The sequence below is a fragment of the Oreochromis niloticus genome, linkage group LG23 (genome assembly GCF_001858045.2).
Source record: "Oreochromis niloticus isolate F11D_XX linkage group LG23, O_niloticus_UMD_NMBU, whole genome shotgun sequence".
NCBI lineage: Eukaryota > Metazoa > Chordata > Actinopteri > Cichliformes > Cichlidae > Oreochromis > Oreochromis niloticus.
Window position 1 is genome coordinate 6,765,018 of NC_031986.2, and position 18,587 is coordinate 6,783,604.

The window sequence follows — 18,587 nt, forward strand, 5'->3', positions numbered from 1 at the left end:
TCTGCCACACCTCATAAAAATAAGTTATGTGCAGCTCGTGGGTGGGGCTTCTGTCCTGACAATGGCCATGGTGGTGTATCTGTTCTCAGAGACATCATATAGATGTAAGAGTAGGAAAAAACTGCAAAACAGGGTATTTCTTGAACACATGCTGGCTTCATAATTTGATACTTCGCTTATTGTGAGTATCTACCATTGTAACAATATGTGGCTATAACTGAAAATAGGAAAATACATTGTTGTTCACATTAACCTCCAAATGTCTCACAAGCAACAAACCCAGAGCCATACATTATATCACCCAGATAGCTTAAAAATTAGCTCGATGATGTTGTTTTTTTATTAATTTTCCTATTTCAGGAAATGGTGAATTGATGGCACAGCATCATTCTCAGAGCGCTTGGCCAACCACTCAGTGAGATCTCATGGGAAAATCATTGCCATGGTAACAGAACCTAATGGTTGCCAGTGAAAGCACTTAGACAAAGTAGGGAGTTATAACTGAGGTATTATTTTGTTGCGTCCAGCCTGGCATGATTACCCCTTATATCAAAGTTACACACCGCACTAAAATAGCATCTCTGTGATGTTGTTGCTATGGAAACTCGGTCGGCTCTCTGAAGTGACTTCTTTTTTTCTTTTTAATGAGAGCAATATGGGAAGGTGGCATTTAGTCTAAGGAAGGCCCGCGGGGGAGGGGGGTCAGAGCAACTAGTGTTGAGAATCTAACATTTCCTGTTTGTCAGTGGAAGCATTTTTACACTAATATAGCTTTCAACCTCTGTTCCGCTTCTAGCCTCTTACTAAGAGAACAGGCAGTTCCCTAGTCTCTTATATTTGTAGCTGAGCAAACAGTTCCACCAGATATAGTATCCCTCTCCAATCATCTGCCATGTTCGAGGGCTGGCATTCCTCTCAATTAGCCCAGCGCCCTCAGCCATGAGGAGTGTGGCCCCGAGGTTAACGAAGAGCGGAGATAACCACTGAACGCAATCATCGACATGCTACCCGCTCAGCCTGCCTCCAAGCTTGGATCTCTTTTGCGCTTGGTGTTGTTTGCTGATTGGATTTCTGCTCAGTTTAGCCTAACACTGGACCTCCTTTCATTACAAAGCCCCCACCCACACCGACCCGCTCTCCCACCTCAAAGCCGATACTGCTGGCCTAGTCTCATTTCCTCTGCTACTGGTTCACAGAGTCGGACACACTTTCTCTACTTCCGAGAAAGGGAAAAAAAAAGAGAAAGCTTGCTTCATTCTTTTTTTGGATCATCGAGAGGGGTGGAACGGTATGATAGATTCACACATCTATGTCACTCTGACAAGCATCATGGCCCCTGCCTGCCTGCCAGTCCGCCTGGCGACGATGCTGCCAAACGCCTTTGGGGTATTTTTGTTGCTTTACCCGCCAAGCATCTGCTCCCAATTACCCAGAGAGGACAGCTCTGATGCTGGACTTTAAAGCAAGCTAACGGGCCGCTTCAGACAGCCGAGAAGTTTGTGCACTAATTAAACTCAGCGGAAGGAAGACGGCGAAGCCGAGCCGTCAGTAATGAGGACCCCCCAGATCAGAACAGGGTCGGGCAGGCCTGGTGGAGAGATTCATTATCAGGCGCGTCGGCTAATTATCAGCAAGGCAAAGCAGAGGTTCTCCCACCAGAGCATCAGGTGTGTGATGGCTGCAGAGGTTGTCAGCTTGCAGGAGGTGTGGAGATTATAGGGTGGGCTTCACACCACAGAGAAAGGGCCTGTCTCCAAAAACCGTCTAGTAAGGGCTCTGTTTGACTCAACTCAAACCTCAGGATTTCTCACTAGTTGGTGCTATTCTTGGCTGCTTTATGGCCCGGGGCTCTGAAATGAGCCGAGTGCGGATGCTCAATGACACGCTCGTACAGCTCTTGCAGAAGGTAGCGGGGAGCAGGCCACAGCCATCACAGTGTGATCGCTGGGCACCAGCACACGGTGAAATGATAGATACAGATACCTGCAGGCTACAGTTACCTCACTGTGCCGCTTCCTTTTTAGGTTGTTAGACTCACACCGTCAATCAAGGTCAGAGGCTTTAGCAGAAAACAAACAAAAGTGCATTAAACTTGGACTGGGATGTTTTTAGGGGGGGGTTAAGCATTGTTACCATTTGACTTCATAAATCAAAAGCCCGACATGAAGGAGGAAAAAAATGTGGTTATGCAAAAAGTAAATGAGCAAAAACTTGAGAATGGAATAGTTTCAGTAAGAAAACTTTTACATCCTGCATTAATTCCAGGCTGCAGCTGTCACTTTTGACAGGTCATAATTCTTTTTAGGAGTGTTTGCAAGTCCTGAATGTGTTCACATATAAGATCTCCTAAAATATCAGCCCAGTCAAATACCTGATGATAGTAACATTATTAGGAAATAATAATGCGATAATAATAAAGTGCTATAGCCTAAATAAAGCTGGCAATAAAAGTTCAAACTGTCAGTTTATAGACCCGTTAGTATTGCTGCTCCATCATCTGACTTTGTCTAAATGATACCATTAATATCTGCACATAGTGTATGATATATATACCAGTGATAGGCCAGTATCAGCTGGTGAGATCAGTTTTGGCAATATGTGACATAAAAGGTCTTTATTTTATTATTTTTTTGTAAATCCTGGCTGTTCATGTATGAAAAGGTGAGTTTTGCTTGTTTCTTATTGTGACCGAAATTAAAAAACAGGAAATCCAAAAACACACCAAGCATAAGCCAAGTTGTGAGTTATTGATTTGACTCTTGGTATCTCCGAGCTGACAAATGCGCCCCAGTCGCTCTGTGTGCTCTTTCCTTTTAAAGTCTGGATCCCTGGCATTCAATAGAGAATCGATCACACGGAAAGGATGCCGCGGTGATTAATTGACTTCTTCACTGATCTCGCCGCTTCCTCTGTATGTGGTCGACTGGTGAAGTGATGGATTCAGTAGCTCTCTTTCATCTGTGTCTATTTCTGTGTGTGTGTGTGTGTGTGTGTGTGTGTGTGTGTGTGTGTGTGTGTGGCCAGGCGGGAGCTGTGAAGGACTACATTAAGATGATGCTGGAGGCAGAGCAGCTGAAGTTCCTGGTGTTCGCCCACCACCTCACCATGCTGCAGGCCTGCACCGAGGCCGTCATTGAGGCCAAGGTAACCTCGGGCACTCTGCGGGCAACTGGAGTTTCTAAAATGTGTTAAAGCGGCAGTAAGCAACGGCTGTGGTGGTGCCTGTAGGATGTGTGGCAACACTTGCGAGAGGTGTGTGAATTATTTGAAATTCTAAAAGCTGCTAGCTCAGGTTCAAGTATAATTAATTTTGTAGTACGCTGCTGCTTCTCCTGGAAATCTCCATACAGAGCAGACTGTTCCGTATCTCACACGCTAGCTCCAAACTCACTGACCCACTCAGGCCTCCACTCAAACTCCCCAGCCATACTCTAATATTCCCCAGGAAGCAGTATGCACCTCACATGCTATTGGGTATATACTCAGCACAGTAAGGAGTATATTAGCATGTAGTTTCTGACACAGCCTGTGCACAGGGCAGCATGCCCATATTAACATCCTACAATGTAACATATATATATATATGGCCCATTATCACCATATTGTACCCAAGCAAGCAACTCCGACTCCCAACATCCCCACCCTCACCACACACATATACACACACATATGAAAATTAGTAACATATAGCAATGAATTAATAATATCAATAGCATTGTTCCAGCTTTGATCAGCACCATGGACAGACACTAAAGCCAGCGGTTGGGGGAACAGGCACATTTATTTAGGTTATGCTACAAACTCATACCGTATTCAAGTCAGCCAAAACGCAGCAGTCATTTCCAGTAGACCAGCTTCTACATATATTCCACACATATTACAGTATGAGTGCACATTCTCAATATAAAGTGGTAACAGTGTTTCAATCCTTGACAAAAACATGAACACAAACTACTCACTCTTTGAGGAGAGCATTGCTCACATCCCGACAGCACGCTCATCCTGCTCTTTTCTCCCCTTCCTCTTTTGAGCACCATTTTTTTTACTTTGGCTTGCTAAACATAATTCATTATGTGCTGCACCAGACTACTGCTGTATAAGACACTCCTTTGGCAGGTTTGCACCTATTTTCCATAAATGATAGAAAGAAGGATCAGGAAGTACAGCTGACATATTTCCTCGTATGTCCCCCTGCCATCAGCGCATATCAGGAAAAAAAAGAAGCTGTATTTAATCAACTGGCTCTAAAATGATCATTTACATCTGAAATTAAGTTCAAAAGGAAAATGTATTTACATAAAGTTAGGCTTTGGTTCACAAGCTAGAACCATGACTTAAACATATAGTGGGTTGTTTTTATTATCTGTCCATCTTTAACTAAATGCAGTGACCAGACAGATGCCATGTAATGTGTAGGGGACTATTCCATAGTGCCCTGAGACACTGCCCCAGCATATTTCTCTTCTTTTATACTTCAGGAATAAAGATGTTCTCAAATTCCAAGTAACTGAATCACTGAATTAAAGGAATGGGATTAAACTGAAGACTAAAGGGTAGCTTGTGGAGCCACTAAATTCTCTGTGTTCTGTGTAAAGCCTTTACACACCGGACGTGTAAAAGTTTTACCAATACTTCATACATTAAAATATTTTTCAGACTAATCCTTAATGCAGCCATTCACACCAACCACGTACTTTCGCAGGATAAATTTGGGGCGTTTATTTTTTCAGACCAAAGTTTGATTTTTTTGGATGTGGATAAATAAATCTGGTCAATCAGACCACTGCATTTGGCAGAAAGTCTGCTCATAGCTCAAAACGCACACTGGCACTAAATTTACAATGATATGGAAATCAGACACACAGCGAGACTCTGCTCGGGGTCAGCTGGGTCTCTAAAATGATTTCTCTGCCTCCTCAGATGTGTTCCCAACCAGAGTTCAAATTGTCTCACCGACATCCCAAAATATGTACAAAAGCAGTCGTGATACAGCTTCGACTCCTGGAACAAACCATGAAATTCACCCTGCTTCTGACTTCTCCCGAAAAACTGGGTGAACCCAGAATCCAGAAAATCCAGTATGTTTAAAAACATCATGAGCAACTCTGGGGGGGGGGTTTTTGAGGACATTTTTTTGCAAAATTGCAGTGCTTGCATCGGGTATACACCTTAAACGACAAATTTGCATCCAAAAAATTCTGAATTTACTGTTGTATTTTTACAATACGCTCGCTGTGTAAAACCTTTTCGAATATGTTGACCTCAGCTGAAGTGATGAGGTCAGCATATGTCAAAGGAATCCCTGTGAGCTGTTTGTCTTCGGGCTTTCTAAAATGCTCTGCTTCAAACAGTTTTTTTCCATCTTTGAACTGTATGATGTCAGAAAGGGCTCTAGGGACAGAAGCCCCACCCACCTGCTGTTTAAACAATCGGTTTGTGAGAAGGAGCCAGTCAAAAGAAAGCAGCTGCAAACAGATCCACTGTAAGAACAATGAGGATTATTTTGAACTGTTATTCATGCAAAGCTGCTCTAGTGGAGTCCAAGAGTAAGAGAGGGTCTGGAAATGAGGATCATGGGTCCAAAACAGCAGGTTGTGTGTATAAGTGTCTTTAACAGTCACTGATAGGTTTCAGTATATGTTCTACTAGCAGGCTTCTTTCTGCATTGCTGTCTGTGCATTATTGGAGACAAACCAGGAAAACATATATCAGTAAAATCCAGCTTTCAGCCTAACGTCACAACCTTTCCGCAACACTTTTTCTGTCAGCCACCACCAGTCGGTCAGGAAGGTTTCTGTTCACTGAGGCTTTCTTCTCCTAAAAGCTTCAATCTGGTTGCTCTGAGTAGTTTAAAACAAGCTTGAATTTTTGTGATTTTAGCACATGGGCCACTTTGCAAAAGTGAAAGCACCGTTTTTATATTCTTGATATTTCATTTTGGCACAAATGCTCATTCCTGTCATTTCCATTCAAGATTTTGACTTTTTTTTCCGGCTGCAGACACCTCAGTTGCTTATTAAGTATAACGTGGAAGTACTAAATGTGTAGATTGTATTCATATTTCACTTCTACTTCCTGGCTTACCAGAGGTAATTGGCCCCATGCTTAAGTTTTATTCCTTCATCCATAGTCCCGCTGTGTTTATAAGTCAAATCCTTCTCATGGCTGTGATTACCTTCGACAGGGTACTAAGCTCTGAGCTGTGCCAGTTGGGCTTTTACTTACAGTAGATGTTAGTCGTGAATTATGTGACTCTGCATCTTATAAGGTATGTTTAGCCGCACCGTTTGGATGATTAACAAATTAGTTTATACACTGAGACGCTTCGAGCCGTCCAAATTCTTGAAGGAAACTCTTCTTTTGCTTTCGTAGAAAGTAAACTTTACTTCCACAACTAAGTTCTTCTCAAGTCATCACAAGCAAACGATATCTCTTAGCTCGGCGCCGGCAACCTGCTAAGGAGTTCAAATGTGTGTTTGCGGATGTGTGCTCGCACGTGCGCGTGCGTGTCACTGAGGTCGGGGAGGTGTCGGCTGAATGTAATGTAGCGGTACAACGTGTGATAACACATTCCTCCTTGAGACGCTCACTCCGTGGTGCATTCGCACTCACTAATTAACAGAAATGAGCTAAAAAAGGAACGACAAGCAACGCACTGTGATGAGAAGCTTGGCAGGGACAAGCGACTGTGCTCCAATTACACTGTTGTCACTGTTTTTTCTCCGCCGCACGCTCTCATTCTTCACCTGGTGTCGAACTGGTTGGAAGTTTTTATCGTCAATGTTTTTTTTCCCCCCACCAGCTAATAAACAACTCAGTTTTATGGCCTTGAGATATTGTTTTTCCCTGCTAGTTCTCCGTGAGCACATTTATTTGACCTTTATTTTTCCAGGAAAAGTCAAACAGATCTGTGTGTTCTTTCTCAGCGCGGTTCTCCTTCATAATAATGCAGTTACAGTTACATTCACACGCGGAAGCGCCACAGTGCGAACACGCTATCCTACTGTCGGCCACCGCGCAGCTCCGCGGGACAAATGGCCCCAAATCAAAAGAGTGAGGTCACCGCAGCACATCAGCGGCTCGGTGAAGGTCGAGTTCAGGTTTAATAAACATGGCAGCCGCCCGCTCCCTTTGTTTGGTGTTTCATTATGCTACCAAATATTGTGTTATTAGCGGCGTTCTCGTTTTATTTAATTCATTGCAGCTCCCCTGCTGATGTCTTTGATGGTGTATCCATTCACATTTCTCTTATTGAAATGTCTGCAGGAACCTAGAATACAGGTTAATGAAATGCTACACTCCTTTAATGTTCCAGCACCAATCTGCACCACCTTTTTACAGACAAACAATACGATTCCTCTCAGTTTGAAGCTTTATTTCTCTTCAACAACCTCACAACACATATCTCGTCCTGTTTTTGGCCCGATTCTTTTACTAATATATGTGCATAAAGAAGCGAGGTATGAGTGCTGGATAATAAGCATAGACTATGTACAAAAGGTGATTGTTGCCAACATGTTGGCATCCATTGGTGGTTTGTTCTGCTGATTTAAAGCCTTTAGTTTTGCGTTTTGGCTGTCACCATCCCGTTAGCTTTGAAACAAGATTCAAATGGGTGCTAATTGTGGCTTCCGAAAAGCAGGCTTAAATGATTAAGCCCGATCGCTAAATGATTTTTAAAGCCAATACTGATATTTTGATACATCTTTGATATTCATTTCTTTCACACACACGAAACATAAAGAGGTCTTCCTAACTGTTCTTATGTGTAGTATTTACTCATTTATGCTCAAACCTGTGCCGAGTCTCCCCTGGTGGACGAACTAAGCCTTGTTGTCTAACCCCTATTTTTGTACCGTTCTCTAAAAAGGCTAATATTTCCTGTACAGTTGGTCATTTTAACTTGTGACTCTTTTTGGGATTGACTCTTTTTCTGAGCCTGCTTAAACTGGACTTTTGAAGAATTGCAGTACTTTCAAACTGGCTTTATTTTTCAGCTTAAATTGCTCCTGGTTGGAAACTTTGTGCAGCACTTTGTCCTGTGCAGATAACTTTTTTCCTTTTTTTCTTTAGCTTTGTGAAAATAATTGTGTGCATCAGCTGGAGATTGGAGCTGTGTCTCCTGGTTAGAAAGATTATTGCCTTAAAGCTATCGAGTATTATTATATTATTTTACGTTGCTCAACTGCCACCTTTAGTGATCTAAATTTTCCTTTGAAAATCAAACGCTGCGTTGTCTCGACTCCACCCTGACAGGCTGGTTATATCCGAATCGACGGCAGCGTGCCGTCATCAGAGCGAATCCAGTTGGTCCACAAATTCCAGAGTGAACCAGAAACCCGAGTGGCCATCCTCAGCATCCAGGCAGCTGGACAGGTACTTGCACACTTATCCAGCAGGCTATGCCTGATCATAATAAAGAAAATAAAACACCCTGCAGTGAATTGGAAAATCGGCTAAATAGACTCAATTTTGCATATTAGAGATAATTATGGTTTGTACTGGTCGTTGTGAATCATAGTATCATAGAGAAATGAATGGTGGAAACGTGTTCTAGTCTTAATAATAAACTCATTGACCTCAATTATTCTGAGTGACCAAATATGTACAGAAATGTTATGCATTCCAATCAAAAGAAGTGGGTGCTTGAAGCACTTACATGGCAATTAGCTGATAATATTCTGCTATTAAAAAGAATTTCAACAAATTAAATTTCATTCAATCGGACTGGATTGTTCCATTTTTGAGGTGGTTGTACTGGGTACTCTGAAACAGATATGTAGCGTGTGTGTTTGTGTGTGTCCTCTCCAGGGTTTGACCTTCACCGCTGCCAGCCACGTGGTGTTTGCCGAGCTCTACTGGAACCCCGGTCACATCAAGCAGGCTGAAGATCGTGCCCACCGCATTGGGCAGACGTCCTCCGTCAACGTGCATTATCTCATTGCCAAGGGCACCTTTGACACCGTCATGTGGTCCATGCTCAACAGGAAGGTACTGTGGGTGACATTATGGCAGCAAAGTTGGAGAAATTTATGCAAAGCTGCTTATGATTTCACTGATGTCATATTAAATTTAAATGAAAAGTCACCCTTACTGCTCTTGTACTGATTAGGCTCTTCAGTGTTTTTAATGGAGGCAATACTAACATTTGCATATTGCTTAAAGATCCCTGCCTGATAAGTTTTAAGAGTCATCCAGAAGTTTCTCTTCCTGTACAGGACATTTCTGTCTCCAAATTTCGATTACACATCAGGTAATGATTGGCTTCCAAACTGATCATCACAAACGAAGTTGTGAATGAATTTAAATGTGATTTTTGCTCTGAAAAATATTTACTAACCACATTTTCGGTGACCAGTTGTTTGTCAACATAAGACAACAGTGGTGAATGATCGCAGGATCTTTTCCATGATTAAAGGGAAAACTCCTTTACTACATCCAACCAAGAGAAAACCCCTTTTCCTTAAACTGTTCACTTGAGTTTCTTTTTGTTTTGTTTAAAATCTATTCTTGTGCTGTAAAGAAGCAAAACTGTAAAAAAACAAAAAAAACAACCAAAAAATGTGTCACTGTTCATAAATTTGTGGACCTAAGTGTGAAGTGAAGGTACAACAGAACGTTCCTTGTGTTTCAGGAAAAGGTGACCGGCAGCACTCTAAATGGAAGAAAGGAATATCTGAAGGCCGACGAGGGCGACAAGGACAAATGGGAATTCCTCAACTTTGCCAACGCGTGGACGCCAAGTGAGATGCTGCTGCCGCTAGAGGGAAGCGCAGGAAATGCCAAAACTGACGTCTTCTTTACTCATGTGAGTCAGCAGGAAATCTTCACCAGACATCTATTTCTTCCTCTCTTTAAATTAGCTCTGACATGCCGAGCCATCGAGTATAAAGCCACAGGAGCTTTCATAATAAATGAGTCTAATTTCATATAAAGTCATCACACTTACTGTTTGGTTTGTTCCTCATCTCTCTATGCCACCACTTGCTCTGTATCTCCATATCTAAGCATAATGTGATATATGAGAAAAGAAAGTTACTTTTTCTCGTTGCCATCATAAAGAAATCTGCACGAGGACCTTGGGAGCTCAAGAGCTGTGGTCTGGGTGGCGGTAAATAAATCGCTGCATAAGGAGTTCTTGTTGCAACATTGTCATTTGAAAGCTGTGAAACTTTGTGTTTAGTCAGATCTGTGAATGTTTATAAGAATCGGATGAATGCGTCCTGTGTGCAGATTTTCATGTTTGCTGTGATTATTGTCAGAATGTAAAAGAAAACGAAAGCGTGCGCACAGATGTGGAAACGTTTCAGACTACTGATCAGCCACAACATTGAAACCACACCTCGAATATTGTGTAGGCTTTCACTGCCGCACGAACTCTGAGCTTTTAAAGTGCAGACTCCCGGAGACCTTTGACCTTTGTCCTCTGGAGCCCAGACATTAAGCAACAGATCCTTAAAATCCTGCATGTTGCGAGATGGGGACATCCTCACAGACGGTCCACCACATTCAGATCTAGAGGCCAAGTCAGCACCTTGAACTCTTTGTCAAGGTCCTGAAAAGTGTTTGCAGTGTGACAAGGTCTGTAAACCTTCTGAAATAGGCCACGGCCACTGGGGAATCCCACTGCCATGAATCCAGCTCCAGCTACGCTCACGCCTAGTCATGTAGTGTGTGGAGTGTAAAGACTGTATTCCTAATTCTCATAAATATTTAAATATATTTAAATACATTTAATTTTTTAAAAGTTCAAATTAATTTAATTTTTCAGTTAGAGGCTGAACAAGTTCATCTAAGGCCATTTCATTCTGGAATATCTTGCGAACATGAACCAGTAAGTCCAGAGAGGAAGTTCTTTTATTATCTCACACTTTGTCTCAGTTTCACATCAAAACCCTTCCCCTTCTTTCCCTTCTTTTATTGTGAAACATTTGGAGGAACAGTCTCTGGAAAAATCACATTATGAGCAGATATTTGCTGCTCTTTGTTGTTCATTTGTAAGGTCGTCCGCTCATTACCAGCAGTTATGTCCTTAGCTGTTAGCTCTGTGCTCCTCTCTGACTGTTGGCGACTAAAATCTGCTCCAGCTGGTGGAAACAGGGTGTTGTGTCACATCTTAGAATGTTTCAGTTTCACTTGTCAGTGGTTTTAATGTCGCAGCCAAATTGGTAAAATGTGTAACGCTTGTTTTTTTAAGGAGAGACACATGGCACTGTTAGGATCATTATTTAATGACTGTGATGACTCGAGACGAAAAATGAAGACACTTTATAGTGTGATGGATTTATGAATTATGAAAACTGAAAGAGCTGCACAAAATTTGTGATCAACATTAGAACATCTTGTATTTGTAGCATTGTATTTTTACATTACTGATGTGTAAAGAATTAAATGGGGTTTCTGATCATCGTTACGTGTGTTACCATGGTGTTGCTTTGTATGCAAATGACTGCCTTTGATGGTGGAAACAAAAGGAGGATTTGTATCAGGGATGCTTTGTCACTTTACAGGTGGATTGAAAATTGGGTGCTACGGAGACACAAAACGACTTGAGCTTGTATTTTTATTCATTATTTATTTTATATTTTTTGCTTTAGTTTGAGAAAGAAAAGCAGCACGACATCCGTTCCTTCTTCTCCCCGCAAGCTGGCAAGACGAAGAGGAAGAGAACAGAAGATGAAGAAAGTCCCTCCGTCTCCTCAGAGACTGCTGCCATGCCAGCTGGCATCCGGGTATACTTAGAAAACAGCGAGGAGGGGAACGAGGAGTCATGCTCCCAAACCGCCAAAACGCCTGATCGGGATTTCTCGCCCCAGCTGAAAAGGCTGCGGACACCGCAGCCCAACCGGAGCTCCACGTCTCGATTGGGGGGAAAGCGCAGGTCGTCTGCGGGGGGGATCAGCGCGGTCTCCCTAATGTCTCAGCCGTCTGAGTCTGATCCTGCATCCGTGTGGGACTGCGGGGCCTGCACCTACTCCAACAGCAGCCTGTTGCCGTACTGCGAGATGTGTGAGTGCCCGCGCTCTACCTCTGCTGTCAGCTCAGGTAAGAGTAAGGAACAAATAATATCCAATTATCCGATACCCCCCTCCTCCCACCAATCCCACCCCCAACCTCCTGTTTGCTTCTGCCTGTGTGTCCCTCTTCTCCTTCTTCTTCTTCTTCTTCTTCTTTATTTTTGCTGTTGTGTATTTTTGTTTTTAATTAAATTCACAAACCTGATTGCAAATCAAACTGAATTTCATTAAGGAAACGCACGCGCTTCCATCATCTCTTGTCTAAAATGAAGCACCTGAAGCTGAAATCCATTCATTGCTTTATTTTCCTTCCTGTCAATATCAATCGTGGCAGTCTGTTGACATAATACTTTTGAACAGCATTACAGATTTCACCAGATGGAGATGCGAGATAGCAAAAGATGGAGGCAGACTTCCCAGAGTCTGAAATAGCACTGCTCAGAGAATATTGTCTGTCTCCCTCTCCTCTCTCTCTCTCTCTGCAGATGACAAGGACACAGTATAATTCTCACCTGTCAAGCTGAGAGAGAGAGCGAACAGGCGCCTACTATTGCTGCAAACGTCTCACACAAAGTTGGGAAAAGTTGAGCTGGCTCGAGCTGATATCTCTGACAGCCTATGATTGTATCTTGCAAAGAAGAGGGGAGGGAAGTCGTTATGACCTGGCAGACTGCAGGTCCATGCTCTTTAGATGTCTGAGATGCATCAAATCAGTTTGAGAGATGATTTTTTTAAAAATCCCCAAACTTGAATGTAGTTCACAGCTGTAATGCTGAGGTAATATGAGTTTAATACTTTTGCTAATGCACACTCAAACCTGGCTGAATAAAGCCTTATATGAGCATGAGCTAAAGATAAGTCATTAGTCAAAAAAAACCTAGTGTATGGCAGGTTGAGGTAGCATTTACCGATTGCTTTATAAAGACAGACTTCACTGCCTGATCACAGACTGTATTTGATGCACTTAGAGGAGGCGTATTACTCTTCTCCTTATTTGATGCCTCATATATACTGTTAAATAATGAGGTTAGACTCTATGCAAAGTAATCCCAGTTAGCCATGGCTAGTATACACTTTTTTCTACTCTTGGATCTGTATGATGTCAAAGAGGGTGGACATCCCTAATATGGTCGTTGTAGGCACACAGCCGAGAGCAGTGAGTCAAAAGGAGCAGGTTTAAGGTGAGCCAGCACAGAGTACCAACAAAGACCAGCACAATGAAAAAAGATTATTTTGATCTATCAGTCATGAAAAGCTACTCTAGTCCAAGAATAAAATAAAGAAATTAAAAATGAGCGTAGCAGGTATATTTTAATCAATTCATGTTTTTAACTATGGTACTTCATAAAATTATTAAAATGTTTGAAACAGAGCAAAATGCACGCTGATGAATGACACAGTTTAATGTCAGTGTCAGAGTAGTTATGTATCCAGATGACTCATAAAAAAGTAATTCCACGTGAGCATAACCTCTGGCCTTCCAGACTGCCGGCTCGATGAGGTAGCAGAGTACAATACTGTCAAATAAAGCCTTTCAGGGTTGATGTTGAAATTTAAATTATTAGTTGGAGAACAGTAATTATAAAGAGCACATCTACCATGAAAAGCCTTTTTGTTCCAGTGAGGGGGTTTGCTTTTTTCACCTTCACTCTGAAAACATTTGAGAATTTGTGGAAGAAGAAAAGGAAAAAAAAACACTTGTTGGGGCTTTTACCAAGAGACAGGTGATGTTTGATGTTAGCCTCGTATTCGTGAGCTAAATATGGAGCTGGAGTCGGTTAGCTTTGAGAACAGCTAAGCTAGATGTTTCACTAAGTTTAAAAGTACCATTAACCTTGTAATGCCTAAACCGTAAAATAATTGCAAAAAAATTAACATCTTTGAAACTGTAGTGTTTATTGAGATACTCTTGGCGTTACAGGGTTAACAGGATTTGTTAAATACCATGTGTCGCATTTATTCAATCTATGCCTTTTCTAGGTTTTACATTTTGTAACCATGGCGGACAGTGGTCTACAAAGAAAGTCCCAGGAGGACACCATAGATTGTTTATCACAGATAGACACAGCCTCTGAAAAAGGCCAGTGCTGGCCATACTTTCTAATGGCCAGCAGGGGGCGACTCCTCTGGTTACGAAATGAAATCTGATTGTATGGAAGGCTATGGCAAAATGATGCTACTTCTCACCTGCTTTATGACGTCAGTCAAATCATTCCACATGTTACTAGTGACGGGTTTTGTTTTAGTTTTTGCTGTATTTTGTAAATTATGGACCCACTGCGGGTAAAATAGATAATAAAGGTGGGTATGAGTTGGGGCGTGGCTACACAGTCCCCTGTTTTCAAACATATTCCTGCTGCACCCTGTCCTTGCTACAAGAGAACGAAAGCCAAAATACCAAAGTCAAAGTTTTCAAACAAATGGCAACATTGTTGTCCATCTTTTACCTACAGTCTATTATGGGTGATACCATTTGGCTGTCTGTTTGATAAACTTTAGAAACACGCTAACCGTAGATTACATTCTACATAAATCTAAGGTTACCTAACTAGTTTAGCATCCTAATAGCACTTTAGGACTCTGTAAAATGTTGACATCGATATAGTCCTAACACTATAGCCCTGCGTGTGTTTAAAGAAAAAGGTTGACACTGCATTAATGACTCTGAAGTCTCTGTATTATAATATAAGCTCTATAGTGAGTGTAAGCACACAGTAAATATTGGCTGAAGGTCTGTTTGCGGCTCGGTCCATTGGAAGTGAAGCTGGTGCACTTAAAACAGACACAGAACAAACAAGCAGTACCTCAGCTTTTGAGCAGCATAAAAACACCCACCCACACATTTTTTTTTTTTTTTTAACAAAATTCAGCCCCCATTTCATGCTCAGCTGCAGCAGATGCTTGATAACTATTCAGCAATCACACTCTTCTTTGTCACAAGCGCCACTCTGCATTCACAGCAGCAGGCCGTGTCAGCTTGCTAGACAGGGAATTTAACAACCTGCTAAATTTGTAAATGACAGACTGCGCTGAAAAATAACAACTGTATTTATGGAGATATCTCTCAACTTGGCACTGCAATCCACAGCTCGTGGAAATGTAAGAAAATAATCAGGTCGAAGCCTGTAGTGTGACATGAGAAATGCTATCCCTTCAAGAGCAACAATTTTTCACAATGACTATAAAGAAAGCCAGGACGCTATGAATCACAGAATACTGACACATGATACAAGGACATCAGGGCTTTGTATTTAAAGTAAAGGCAAAGATGTATCCGAGGCATTTGGCTTCTGCTCTGTATTTTCACAGAATGGCAAAAATACAACAAGCCAGCAGCTGTAGAGGAAGAGCAGCGAGCAAACAGAAGGGATATTGGTCTGTTTTACCGTGAGGCGTTTGGACCAGAATAAAATGTACCAGAAAGTAACAGAAGGAGATGCATGAAGTAAGAAGGAATAAGATTTTAAGGGGTTTTTATTGTTCAGTGGAAAGTATTGATGCTAGATGTGGGAAGCAGGAGAAACGGGAGCTTAAAACCTGGCTACCACCCTTTGCAGAGCCCTGTGTTTCTTTAGCTATTGTGGTTACATCTGTCAATTCTTATATTCTAGCACATCACGCTGCAGTGGCAGATTTACTGCTGAAAATGGGAAAGTTTGTCACTTTTAAATTTCACAACTAAAATAATCAGTGTCACTATAGATTTTAAAGGGTACATTTAATGCTAACTTCCAGCTCTAGATTTTCATTCCCGGGCTCATCTAGACTCGTTTTGCATAATTGACAGTTCAAAAGAATCCCTTTTTATATCAACTTTATATCAACTCAGAGCAACTTCTTTGTTCTTCTGTTTTAAAAGTCGTTTCAGCTGCTCTCTCTTTGAGCCCTCCCTTCCTAGAAGCCTACTTTATGAATGACTAACTTCCAAAAGCTTGCCAAAGGGCAGCACACAGTGATTAGGAGCTGTACCGGCTGTACTTCTTAGGTGTGCTGTGCCTGTAACTTAAAACAAATCACTTCAATTCAATCTTAATTTATATACCACCAAATCACAACCACAGGCCTGTTATATTGTGAGGAAAAGACCCCTTAAGTAATACAGAGAAACCCCAACAATCAAACAACACACTCTGAGCAAGCACTTGGCAACAGTGGGAAGGAAAAACTCTTTTAACAGGAAGAAAAGTCTGGCAGAACCAGGCTCAGTGGCTTCTGTGGAGCTCTCCCTGTAAGGAGTGGATATCCAGACTTCCAGTTCCCTCCAACTTTTTACAAATCCAGCTAAATTTTAAAAAGACAAGGTAATTAAAAGCTAAAATTTTATCTAATGTTAACCCATTGTTTCATCCAATTTTGGAGTCCATCTTTTCCTGTCCACATGGAGTCTTGTGCGAAACTCAGTTGCTCAAATTTGATTGGTTAGTAGTACTTTGACTACAATAGACTACAAAGAAATAGCAGAAAGCTTCTACTTCCAGTATTCTACATATTAATACTTGGAGCCCATTTTTAGTTGCTCTAGTTTAAAGTCTGTGTTTTTTTTTATTAAATGAGTGCTTGTTCATTTAGCCCCTTTTGAGCCCTAGCTAGCAATGTTAGCTAATTAACACCCCCAGCTCAATTGTTGACAGGCTAATATGTGAGAAAATTATATATATGCCTGTTTATATTGCAGCTAAAACAAAACCCAGTCTTACAAATTGCCAATCACACACCAACCATTTAAGCCTGTGGTGCCAGGTAGCTTATGATAAAAGCTTAGTCAGTTTTGTTTTGTCTTCCTCTCCTCCAGCCAATCACCGCAGATAGCAGCCCCCCCCCCGAGCCTGGTTCTGCTGGAGGTTTCTTCCTGTTAAAAGGGAGTTTTTCCTTCCCACCGTTGCCAAGTGCTTACTGTGTGGGTTGTGTGATTGCTGGGTTTTTCTCTGTAGTATCGTAGGGTCTTTACCTTAGAATATTAATTGCTTTAAGGTGACTGTTGTTGTTATTTGGTACTATATGAATAAATTTAAAAGCAGTTAGATTAGCAGCTAACGTTTGTGTTTTTTATGTTTATGTATGTTTTGGTGATGTTGAAGTTGGCATTTGGCTTTTCAATCCATTAAACGTTCTGTTCTGTCTGACAGAGACGGGAATTTACCTAATTCCAGGTGCTAAACAATAACATGTCATATTAATTGCATACAAATTGAATCGCTGTAGTGCTGTATCGTCAGTAATCCAGGCCTGGTTTTAATCAAACTGTCAGGGATTATTACCTCCTTCTTGTGACAGGGTTTTGTGTCTCCGGTGGGTTCGTCTGCATCGTCTCCTATAGCTGTTTTGGCACCAGGAAACGACCAGGCAGCTTCTGTTGAACTATTTTCAAGGTGAATTAGTAGAGTTCCTGTGCTTGCAGCTTTTTTTTAGACCTAGAGCGTGGGCACAGTTCAGTCCTTCAGCTCTTTCACTGGTAGACCAGCAATTTGTCTCTCAGCACCTACTGTGAGAGATGTACACAGGGAGAGGGCAATTTGGTTATCTCCTGGCTCTCTGTACCTCTCAGCTAGCACTCTAACCATGTGCTGATTTTTTTATTTATTTATTTAAAAAAAAAATCAAATTACAGAATTTAACAACAAAGTCCAGCTGAGTCTTTAACTGCCTGATATTGTACAGCATGTGAACCAGCTACTTTCTTTTTGTTTGATGGGTGTTCTGTTACTGGCTGCAGTTTTTTCCGAGCCCTGCCAACTGAAGAAATTCAGAGCATTTCCTTGTTTTTATTTAACTACATCTGTTAGCTCACATGCCAGAACACATGCTTTTGGAATCCTTTTGCGTGGCATTCTAGATTTGAGACTCGATTTTGGAACCTTATCAAACCACTACAGACATAATGGGCTCCTGATGGGTGGGGAGAATAAGGGGGATTGACTGGTAAAGTGGAGGCTCAGCCCGGCAGGATTTTCCCGTTAACATCTTCCTCGGCAGGGACAGCTTAACACAAATTGAGCCGTCTCTCTGCGGCCTCACTCGGCTTGTTAGTGAAGAGGGGCAGCGCTGGGGCCAGGAGCCCAGAGACTCAGATGGCATTTGAGGAAACCGACTAGGGGATGGCCTTTTGAAGAAACAAGCCACAGAGAGGCAAGATCACTAATTAGCCCTCTGCGTCCTCGAGACTCACAACTTACTGTCTTCTTACATTTCGCACCTCAAGTTTGACAAATATTGTGAAGGGATGTGATTAAAGTTTAACTAAGAAAAGTAGGAAATTGTGTGACACTTTTTTAAGAAGTTCTGTTCTGACCGTGACATTTACATTTGACTATAAATAATAACGGTCTTTTCTTTAAGCAGCTAATCCGTCTGTTAATTCTACTTTCCTAATAAACAGCAGCACAGAAAGTACCATTTAAAATAACGTGAAGCCTGCGAACGACGATGACATAATCCCTGCATTCATTAACATTTTTGTGGCTCAGATTTCTGCTTGACCTTCGCAGAATTACAACATTCTGCATGAATGGAAATCACTTGAATGGTTTAAGAGCGGAGCTGCAAAACAAGTTTGATAGGCGGGCTTCAAGC

At 41.7% G+C, this 18,587-nt stretch overlaps 1 protein-coding gene across 7 annotated transcripts in view; it reads left to right on the forward strand.

The window, feature by feature from the left end:
- Positions 1–18,587, forward strand: part of zranb3 (zinc finger, RAN-binding domain containing 3) — a 118,357-nt gene that overhangs the window by 40,761 nt on the left and 59,009 nt on the right. For all 7 annotated transcript variants that reach the window (XM_003440915.5, XM_019351635.2, XM_005449978.4 and 4 more), the window contains 5 exons: positions 3,025–3,144; positions 8,257–8,376; positions 8,812–8,991; positions 9,635–9,808; positions 11,598–12,045. In XM_003440915.5, the coding sequence (XP_003440963.2) occupies positions 3,025–3,144; positions 8,257–8,376; positions 8,812–8,991; positions 9,635–9,808; positions 11,598–12,045 (1,042 nt within the window). The remainder of the gene's footprint in view (positions 1–3,024; positions 3,145–8,256; positions 8,377–8,811; positions 8,992–9,634; positions 9,809–11,597; positions 12,046–18,587) is intronic.